The 11,009-nt window shown below is 37.6% G+C and overlaps 1 protein-coding gene across 1 annotated transcript in view; it reads right to left on the reverse strand.

Moving 5' to 3' along the window:
• Positions 1-8: 8 nt before the first annotated feature.
• hdac10 (histone deacetylase 10) overlaps positions 9-11,009 on the reverse strand; it is a 12,251-nt gene continuing 1,250 nt past the window's right edge. The window contains exons 3-20 of the mRNA XM_065292323.2: positions 10,629-10,725; positions 7,327-7,424; positions 6,547-6,651; positions 6,376-6,444; positions 6,122-6,248; positions 5,950-6,015; positions 5,800-5,859; positions 5,634-5,723; positions 5,395-5,501; positions 3,933-4,000; positions 3,467-3,728; positions 3,273-3,363; positions 3,118-3,203; positions 2,964-3,017; positions 2,253-2,334; positions 1,978-2,172; positions 1,730-1,889; positions 9-132 (exon numbers count right to left, since the gene is read on the reverse strand). Of these exons, the coding sequence (XP_065148395.1) occupies positions 119-132; positions 1,730-1,889; positions 1,978-2,172; positions 2,253-2,334; positions 2,964-3,017; positions 3,118-3,203; positions 3,273-3,363; positions 3,467-3,728; positions 3,933-4,000; positions 5,395-5,501; positions 5,634-5,723; positions 5,800-5,859; positions 5,950-6,015; positions 6,122-6,248; positions 6,376-6,444; positions 6,547-6,651; positions 7,327-7,424; positions 10,629-10,725 (1,831 nt within the window). The 3' untranslated portion in view covers positions 9-118. The remainder of the gene's footprint in view (positions 133-1,729; positions 1,890-1,977; positions 2,173-2,252; positions 2,335-2,963; positions 3,018-3,117; positions 3,204-3,272; positions 3,364-3,466; positions 3,729-3,932; positions 4,001-5,394; positions 5,502-5,633; positions 5,724-5,799; positions 5,860-5,949; positions 6,016-6,121; positions 6,249-6,375; positions 6,445-6,546; positions 6,652-7,326; positions 7,425-10,628; positions 10,726-11,009) is intronic.

Here is an 11,009-nt window from a genome sequence, read left to right on the forward strand (position 1 = left end):
CCCAGCAATGTTAGATTAAGCTTTAATACCAAAAGTGAAAATGTATATAAAATACATAATTTCCAACAACATTAAAACAGAGAGATGCCATAAGAAAGAGAGTTCCCAGAGGTTTCCATCAGCTTTCTGAAACTGCACAAACAAACACACAAGACTTTATATTATTTTTTTGTTATTTTGACCATGTTTCCCCATTTCAATATTTAGTAAATAAATGCAAATAAAAACATTATTTTTATTAAGAATTTGGCAGAAATATTGTTGGACGTTGACAGAATGAAACAAAAATACTCATTTTACTTGAACATATACCTATAAATAGTAGAAAAACTAAAAGTTACCACTTTTTTCATGATTGTATATAAACGTTTTGTTTAATAAAACCATGTATTTACATAATTTTATACATTATTTGAACCAATTATTATTGCATCTTCATCATTATTTAAAAGTTTCTTGCTAACTTACGTTCATTTTTGGTACCAAAAATTATTAAATTCCTTCAATATTAATTACCAAAATAGTCCTAGATTACTTAAAACATTCCAATTCATAAATTTTATCAAGGATTTCTTAAAAAGTGTAAAAGTCTCGTCTCGGTGAGTAAGTGTCTCGTCACAACCCTAGTATATACACAGTTTACAACATTGTGCTTAAGTCTTGGGCCACCACCAGCAAATGTTGTTTTAGCATAGTTATTTTTATTTCTATTAAAGGAACACTCCGTTTTATTTAAAAATATGCTCATTTTCCAGCTCCCCTAGAGTTAAACACTTGATTTTTTCCGTTTTAGAATCCATTCAGCCGATCTCTGGGTCTGGCGGTATCACGTTTAGCATAGCTTAGCATAATCCATTGAATCTGATTAGACCATTAGCATCGCGCTCAAAAATGACAAAAGAGTTCCAATATTTTTCCTATTTAAAACTAGGAACTATTCTCTCATTCCGGCGTAATAATCAAGGACTTTGCTGCCATACCATGAGTTCAGCAGGTGCAATGATATCACGCAGCGCCTGAAAGTAGTCCCTTTGGTAACTTTCAATGGCAGGGGAGTATAGAGAGTATAGTTCCTAGCCATATCGGCCTGGAAAATCACAACTTTTAATTTTCCGTCTGTCTCAGTACATGATGTAACTACAGAAGTGTCACGTTTTAAAAAGGAAAAATATTAAAACATTTTGGTCATTCTTAAGCGCGATGCTAATGGTCTAATCAGATTCAATGGATTATGCTAAGCTATGCTAAAAATGGTATTGCCAGACTTTGAATACGCCTGAATGGATTCCAAAATGCTAAAAATCAACTGTTTAACTCTAGGGGAGCTGGAAAATGAGCCTATTTTCAAAAAAAGTAGAGTGGTCCCACAAATTTCAGAAGAAAATGTCTTCTTCAGGTAAAAGTCAGTATTGACCTTTCTATGTCTGCATTAAACAAATGTTGAACTCTTTTAAGATACTGAAGTCATTAGATTCGAATAAGAGATTAAGATTTCATTTTATTTAGGTTTAAGAAAGATTGCAGGTTCCTGCTTGTAAGATGAGCTCACACTAAATTCTCGACTCTGCATACAAATTTTCTGGTTGTATTCAAATAAAGAGAGAAATATATGATTACTATACCATTGCTTATCATCAAAATCTCAAATCTAATCGTAACCAAGACTTTTGCACAGTACTGTATCTTAAAATACACATTTCTGGTGATATTCTACTGGTGATATAAGTACCTGTACAGCGCAGAAGACTCCATCTTTTCTGAAGTCTACATCTCTGCTTCTCCATCATCTCAACATCTTCAGGTCTGGGGGCCGCCAGGGCTCCGAGAGGAGGGACAGAGGCCCCAGAGAGGGCAAGAACCGTAATCTCCATCAGATGTTTATCATTACCCTGAAGATATGCAGAAATGATAATTTACTTGTCTGTAGCTAAATTAGCAACATTGCTACTTATCCAAAGAGTGGTCATACAAAGAGACCTGCAGTAAAGCGAGTGTCCGGCCCTGTGCCAGGCCTTGAAGCAAACTGATCAGATGACCCCAGACTGGTGGTAGATGACTCATCCATTTGCCCTCTCCCACAACACCCAGCACCAGGCCGGGGTTAAACTCATAAGCCAGGGGTAAGAGAAGCCCCAACACTGCCTGTATGAAGCCTGCCGTGAAACCTTCACCCTAAAGATACACAGGAGAAAGGAACTTTATTAAACAGATCTTGAAAGACAACAATCAGACACATGTGTTAGAGCACAAACCTCTTTGAAATGCAAGGACATGCGGCTCGTAGAGTTTTCCTCTTCTGATTCTTCACCACAGATCTGGATGAGTAAGATCTTCCTGAAGGGAAAAAGGCTTAAATTAGATTTCCATGTGTATGCTATTTCCAAATTGTTTGTGAATGGCTTCAAATGAGATTTTAAAACGGTGCTGCTGCAGCTCAGTAGCTTTGTGGACAAGGGTTGGATACCAAGGGTACACAAACACTAAAAATTTATGGTTTACTCAACTTTCATATATATATTTTCTTGATAATTTACCCACTTCATACAAGATGTTTATGTCTTTCTTTTTTACGAAAGTAAAAAAGTGCAGTTCACATGTTTACATATCATATGTTTTCTGCACTTTAGTTTGTGTGTTACTAAGTTTCATATTAAGGTGGTTTACATCAGGCTTTATGTCATTCAAATCAATTCATGCATTATTTAATTTCATAAAATAACATATAAGCCTGAACTTATGTTTTATCTATCTAATTGTATTGGTCATACTATACACTATTCTATTTATTGCTTTGTGGAAGATTAAAGGGTTAGTTCACTTTAAAATGAAAATTCTGTCATCATTTTCTCATCCTCATGTTGTTCTAAACCTGTATGAATTTCTTTTTTCTGATGAACACAAAATGAAATGATGGTTAGAAACCAGACTATAATAAAGACCATTTAGTATTTGATGATGCTCACCCATCAGAGGTGTCGACTGGCAATTTCCCATCTCCAATAAAAACAACCAGCACCCTTCATAAAAGACACAATCACTTAATATCAAGTAACAGCAAGTCAATATTAATCTTAAAGTGATTTTAAAGTTAATAATATGTTGAGATAAGTGCTATACCGTTCAGCCAGATGTGTTAGTGCGTGTTGAAGAGCACAGCGTACAGACACATTCAGATCAGACACGGAGACGCATCCATTACACACCTAAAAACATGTTACAATCCATTATCAACAAATACCGCACACACAAAAACAACTTTTTATTTCACTTACCTCTTTATTCTTCATTTTATCAAGAACTGAAATTATATTTCCAAAAGCCTGGAGGTTCATCTGGTCTGCTTCATCTTTGAAATCTTTTTTCCTTTACAATGACAAAAAAGCAATGTTTCAAAGTAGCCGTTATCTAACAGAACAACACAATTTTCTTTCACTACCACAGATCTATTTGATGTCGTTCTACCAACCAGATTCTGTGTGCTTCTTCAGTAGCTGCTTTGGAAATTCCCCCTAAAGGTTGGCAGCCATCTGGCAATGAGACCTGAGCACCAGAAGGGGGCGCCACTACTGTGCGCACCGCAGGAGCTGACCTGTGTACAGGTTCAGGCCACACAAGATCCTGTGTTGTCTCTTTGGCTTCTGCATCTGGTAAAGGATTCTCATTAACTTTCACTTCACTGTTGTTCTCCTCCAGTTTGCGTCGTTTGCTATTTGCATCTGAATTTGTGTCTTAAAAACAACAACAACAACAACAAATGATCAATGATATGCAACTATTGTGTATGTGATGTAAATTTGTCACAGTATTTTATTTTATTTTTTTAGACGTGGAAGCAACACTTATGTCACACTCGCACTGTTTGCAACATGTCAAACCACACACACACAAAAAAAGTGTTTACATACAAAAATACAATTTACACAAACACTCACCAGATTGTTTAAGACAGCTCCAGTAAGATGAATGAGCTCTGCGAACATTCTGAATAGATTCCAGTGCACTACAAAAGAGCAGGAGGTGTTCATAATGTCATTGTTCTTCATTGCAAAATGTTTTTCTTTTTTGAATGTCTGCTCAAAATGACAATAAATAAAGATATTGAAAAAGAGCAGGTGTATTATTCTCTTTGTGTGTCCTATCTATGCTTGACAAACAACCAATCAGAAGTGTTGATGTTGCAAATTACAACCAATAAGATAATATCAAGAGTTCAGATCCAAAACTATCTAATTGTGTCTGGCATGTTTTCTTGTTTTTATCAGGCTCTTATGTTTAGGTTCAGTAACTTCAGTTTAAGGGGTGTGTCGACAGCTTGGTTGCCAGTTATTACGTTTGCAATGCCCCCATAAATGTGATCTCAGGTGGACGCAATCTCCGAAATCAGATTGAATGAAAAGGGGTCATATTATGAGATTTTTTAAGATGTAAAATAAATTTGGTTTCCCAGAGTGCTTATGTGAAGTTTTAGCTCAAAATACTCCACATACAATGTATTATAACATGTTAACTCTTTCACCGCCAGCGTTAAAAAAAAAAAAGTTGCCAGCCAGCGCCAGCGTTTTTCATGATTTTCACAAAAGTTTAATGTCTTCCAGAAAATGTTCTTCTTCAAATATATAAACATTCAATATACCAAATGAAAGAACAGACCCTCTGCTTTCAAACAAAAAAACAGTAGTTCTTTTGTAATCAGCTTTTGAATATGGGTAGGTTTCTGCAAAAACACCACATTTTGAGCAAAAAGCAGAGATAATTCCATTTTTGTGACGACTTTTCATAGAGATCCCATTCAGAGCGATCTTTAAAACAGACACGGACATGCAGCCGCTTGCCATAGGGCAATACTTCCAGGTTTAAAAAGTTGCGGAAGGGCGCCACCTAGTGGATAATAGTGATATTGCGGAAAGACGGAAAAACTCGTCATTGGCGGGGAAGCGTTTTCTCTTGATTGACGAGATATCTCGTCAATGGCGGGGAAAGAGTTAAAGAGCCACACAGATCCAAAATTGAACATTTCCTGTATTACAGTATATCATGTAGCTGTCCATCAATGTAAACAATGTGCAAAGTAGTTAAACAAAGTAGTTCAACCAAAAAGTGCACGATTAATAAAGTTATTGGATTCTAAAATAGGGAGTCGACTCTGAATCACTGAATCGATTCATCATATGTATTGAATCTCATGCCTGTCTCTATCTACGGAGATACAAACACTTTGCATAATTCTCCTTGCCCAGGAGAAACAAAAACTCTGACCTGCCCACACACACTTCAGCTAGTAAGTGTGTAAACACATGATAACAAAACATTGTTTCAGCTGTAATTTTTTCAAATACGGTGTGTCAAGCCAATCAAATGCATTCACTGCATTACCTGAATGACAGCCCAACTCACCTCTCACAAGGGCCACTGAGCCCTGACAGTTCAGGGGCCAGATCTCCAAGAAGGGTCTGGACGGTCTGGCAAACTGATTGGGCCAGAGAAGTCAAGTTGTACCCACCCTAAACATTTTAAAGAAACCAGGATAAAAGCTAATTATACAATCAATGTGTAACTCCAAACATGATAATAACAAAAGTAGAATAGTAAAAATAATATTAATCCGAGATCTTTGTTTGAAAATGACGACTGACCTCAAGGACAACACACATTTTGCCAGCGGCCAGAGGCATCAGGAGCTGGGTAAGATGGGCAAAGATCTCAGGGGATGCAACCATTTGACCCTAAACCAGAAGAAATATTAAAAACTCTTCAGGTATTAAAACTGTACGTTGTTAATGACTGTTTAAAGTCTTTAACCTCTGGGTCTCCGATGGCTGAATCATAACCGGCAGACACCAGAACCAACTCTGGATCAAACTGAAAAACATCAGCGTATCAATAGGACTCAAAAATAAATGTCTACCTCATCTTTTCTGTCCAAAAATAGAAAAAAACACACACACAAACCTCGTATGCGATGGGTAAGAGAACGTGGAAGAAGCCTGCCAGGTAGTCGCTGTTCGTCATCCCTATCTGCAGGAAACAACTTCAGTGTTTCTGACTCAAAGTCATTATAAAATGTTATTAGAAGCCTTAATTATAGAAAAACGAAATTCATAGGTATGTGTTTTTCATTTGCCTTGTTCCAGGGGAGATTGATGTTAAAGCCGGACCCTTTGCCCTTCCCGACGCTGGTGTAGTCTGACTCTGGGAGATTCGGCCAGAAGGTCTGATGCTCGTAACGATGCCAGGAAAAATAAAGAACGCTGAATGAAAGAAAAAATTGTATAAATGCTCGAATATTATAAGCGGTCTTTGCTAAGATGATCTGCTATTTCTTTTCAAAGCGATCAACTGGCAAACATGAGATAAAACCACTGGAAACCATATCACCTTGGTTCCTCCTCAAAACAGTACTGGATACCCTGTCCATGGTGGACGTCCCAGTCTACAATCAAAACCCTAGAAGAAAACCCATAAGCTCTCAATGACACAGATTGTGATTTTCTTTTATTGAGTATTACGGGTATAAACATCAGAAAGAATGCAAAAAAACCTGTTTACCTCTTCAGGTTGTAGTTTTTTTTAGCATACAGTGCAGCGATGGCCACATTATTAAACACGCAGAAGCCGTTGCCGGCAGAGCGCTGACTGTGATGTCCTGGAGGCCTGGAGATAAATAATCAATGCGTAACGTAAGCTAGGTACACACCAAGCCGATCAGGTTTTTAGCATTGTCAGTTTTGATAAAACAAGCAAATGATGAGGGAACGCACAAAATGATGGTCTCAATTTTTGAACTTTTATTTCAATTTAAATCCATTTGTGGTGAGTGAGATTTGTGCAAAACTGATCAAACTGATTTTGCATGCCAGCACTTTCTTGAATAATGAAGTAGTGCCACCTGCTGGTACGAAAGTTATCTCATCTCACTCATGCGTAGAACGAACATGCTTCTTGATATTTGGATGTTGAACATACGCTTATTGCGTCAGGGCACCTCTGAGTCGCGACGGGCAAACAAGCATGATTTTGTTTAGTTTGCTTTCATTGGTGCTACTTTGTTGGCATCATTTGGGTGTGTACCCCACACTTTTTGATAAATAAATTGCTGTTTTCAAAACATCGCAGCTCCAAACAAAACCGATAAAAAAATCTCAAACTGTTTTTGTGATATTGAGCTTTATGTCAACTCCCCAATATGACCTTGTAGATTCTTGTATAGTAAATTCTGAAGGTCATATAAAATTTGGAAACATATGGGGCGTTTAGACACCCTTAACACGGCTTTAATCATCTTTCTGTGTGCAAGCGAACTCAGTAGCTACTGGTTTGCGTACTCACCTCACCAGTGCCATGCCATTCCTGACCTCTCTCTTCATAACACTGTCCACCAGCTGAAGTGTGGCACCCAATGCTAACTTAGCACAGTGATAGATGTTCTGCAGTTAAATAAAAGAAAAGAAACACAGTGATTGTTATAGGATGATATAATTAACATCTACACGATCTGATGTGTTTTATAAAACACACCACATATCCAAAAATGAGAAATATTTTAAAGGTGGCAAATAATGCAATGATGCAATGATACAGTGTTACATTGGTCTCTGATACCTACGTAGAAGGCATGTGACTTTAATGCAAAAATGTAAGTGTAAAAATAATCCAAAGACGGTTTTACATGTACAAGCCTAGGATTTGTCCCCAGAATTAAATGGTCTATTACTTTATTTGAAAGAGTCTTGAATAATAATGTTGATCTCTGCTCTGATTGGCTGTTTCTCAGAGCAGCTCATTCAGTAGCTCTGTATGTGTAAACAGACCTTATGTGTGAATCCGTATCAGACAAAGATACAGATTTTGAGGAAAAATTAATTGTTTGGAGATTGTAAATAAACGTTTCCGAGTTGTTTGTGTTTGGACCTGCAAAACGTTAAAGGACAAGTTCGGTATTTTACACTTAAAGCCCTGTTTTAAGATTGTTTTTGGTGAAATAGAATGGTTTTGACTGAAATTTCGACATATGCGGCTGCCCTGAGAATTTTCGGATGTTTGTGTTTCAGCTCACACCTCTACAATGGGTTTAATGGTGCACTGGAACAATCCTTTCTAAAATGCATTAAACTTTTGTTTACAAAGACACGAAACTCACCGAGTGGTCAGGGGTGTTCACTGGTATGCTCACACAAAAATCACTGCAAAAGATGCTTTCCAATAGGGCTGCAACTAACGATTATTTTAATAATCGATTAATCTGTCGATTATTTGTTCGATTAATCGATGAATCGGATAAAAAACAAAAAACAAGAAAAGTATTCATTTCCAACCCCTTATTCAAAACAGAACTAAAATCTTTAGAAAGTGCACAAACTTGTTGCTCATTGAACACACCTGAGCTGTTACAATAATAATAAAATAAAATAAAAATGGACTAACACAAAAAAATACACATGTATGCTTTACATCTGCCAAATAAATAGACTTTTTATGATGCATTTCCCATCAAGAAGCCTCTCTTGGTGGGATCAAAAAGATAGTACACGAGTACACTCTCAGAAATAAAAGTACAAAAGTTGTCACTGGACAGTACCCTTTCAAAAAGGAACACCTTTGTACCCAAAAAGTGCATATTAGTACTTCAAAAGTACATATTGGCAGTTCACAGATAAATATTTGTACCTAAATGGTAAATATTAGGACCTTTTATAAAGGGTACTGCCCCAGTGACAGCTTTTTACCTTATATTTGACTTTATGTGTTTTCTCTGATCGGATAGCTATCTCATTTGTTAAAACTGTTCCATTACATTTGGCCACATAAATGCGTCTTGTGAAAACGGAAAATGCGTCTTCTACTCCCGCGCAAAATGCAAATACACCATTCATTACTTCGCCTTAAAAAATGTAAGAGGATGTTTATGCAACAACAGGCGGCACTTACTGTATGATGTACTGTATGTTGGTCCGGGCACGCGCGTCTCCTTGCTCTGCATGAGCTGGAGCGCGCAGTACAGAACAGCAGGAAAGTGACGCGCGATGATTTAACATACAGGTCTATGACGGGGAAAAGCGTCCATACCACTCTCTCTCAACGTTTTATTTCTTTTTTTAATATCATTGGAGTTTTTTATTCGTTCTAGAAACTTTTTTTTACTCGCTGTCGTCGCTCCATAAAGCATAAGCGTGTTGTCTTTGTTTGATTACCTCTTTGCCGGCTATAACTTCCAGGTGACGCGCTTACGTTTGGGAGGAGTAAAACACTGACATGTGGTTTTCCTCTACCTTTTGCTGTTTTTTTATATTTTCCCCGCCGCCCTGTAATTTCTCCGCCCTGTCTATGAGGCGCCGAACTCTGCAAGCAACAGTGCGCGAGAGAGACCAACGCTCCGTCCCAAACTGCATACTTCCATACTATATAGTAGGCGAAAAGCACTATTTCTCGTACTCTTTGCCTACTATATAGTAAGGAATTAGGCGGTTTGGAACGCAGTGCGAGTGTGTTCACTCCGCTTCGCGCTTAACTGAAGTTTTTCCTTTTTTTTTTTTATTAAACGTCTCTGCGTCACGCGACACAACGAATCGATAATGAAATTCGTTGCCAACACTTTTAGTAATCGATTTTTATCGATTTAATCGATTCGTTGTTGCAGCCCTACTTTCCAACAGTTGTTTTAGCATTCTTTGTTAACTTGTGGACCTATTTTTCCAAACGCCTCACACCCGTACATTCTTCCGCTGAGAGCTTGAATAATAGACACCCCAGCCCAGGTGGTGGCGCTAATCCGCCTTTGCCAAATGCAAGAATACAAACAAAGTTCCCGGTGCGGAGTAATACCGTACCTCACAGCACAACTAATACAAGTCAATGGAGTTGGCAAAAACTACAATAAAACCTGTGGGAATGTGTATTTTGCAGCGATTTTTGTGTGAGCATACCAGTGAACACCCGGTGAGTTTCACGTTTTTGTAAACGAAAGTTTAATGCGTTTTAGGAAGGATTGTTCCAGTGCACCATTAAACCCATTGTAAAGGTTGGAGCTGAAACACAAACACCCAAAAATTCTCGGGGCAGCCGCATGTGTCAAAATTTCAGTCAAAACCGTTCTATTTCATCATAAACAATCTGAAAACAGGGCTTTAAGTCTAAAATACCGAACTAGTCCTTTAACTGTAATGTCAATAGTAGAACTTCAGCCTTAACGTTAGCAGCATATAGCATTAACTAGCATATAGTGCTAACTCAAGAGTCATAACTTTGTCTTTAGCATTGTATCAACATTGTACTTAATTTAAAGGTGAAGCGGAGGATTTTCTCAAATTTTAGAAAAGAACCGCCTTCTCCACTTTAAAAAAAAATGCAACACTCCTGATTGACAACCAGGAGGACCAATAGTCTTGATGATCCACCCGGAAAAAGAAAATCCTCCGCAATACCTTTAATGTGTAATTTAATGTTGGGGGCGTACATCTCGAGTGAAAATGTCACAGTTGGTGTTATGTTGGACTGTTTTCCAGCTGTCTTTTGCATGCATGAGGTTTACATAAAGGAAACAATCGTGTTGGCATGTATTATTCATCTATGCCTAGGTGAATACAGTTTTACATTCTACGGCACCTTTAACTGTATAATTTGATGTGACTTACTGGGTGGAAATAGACATCGTTGTACTGTTTTGAAAATGCCATCAGCTCCTCTGTTGTCATTTTTGGAGTTTGTTTCACAGCCTCTAGATACTCCTCACTACAATAAACAAATTATTCAGATGACTGAAACTACTTGACGCTCTGATCCTGGATTACTGTAAATAATCAACATCTTAACAATCAACAGAACAGTGACACATTTCTGTAATCACACTGGGCCTGGTTAAAGAAGGTCATTTGATGTTTCATGTAAACAACACCTGCTTAACTCCATGTTGGGCAGCTGGGCAGATGTTATGATTAAGAAGCATTGTATTCAAACCATGGTCAATAGCTCATTCACTCATGGCATTTCAAATTAATCAGTGTCTAGTAAGTAAA

Source organism: Paramisgurnus dabryanus, chromosome 23 (genome assembly GCF_030506205.2).
Source record: "Paramisgurnus dabryanus chromosome 23, PD_genome_1.1, whole genome shotgun sequence".
Classification (NCBI taxonomy): domain Eukaryota; kingdom Metazoa; phylum Chordata; class Actinopteri; order Cypriniformes; family Cobitidae; genus Paramisgurnus; species Paramisgurnus dabryanus.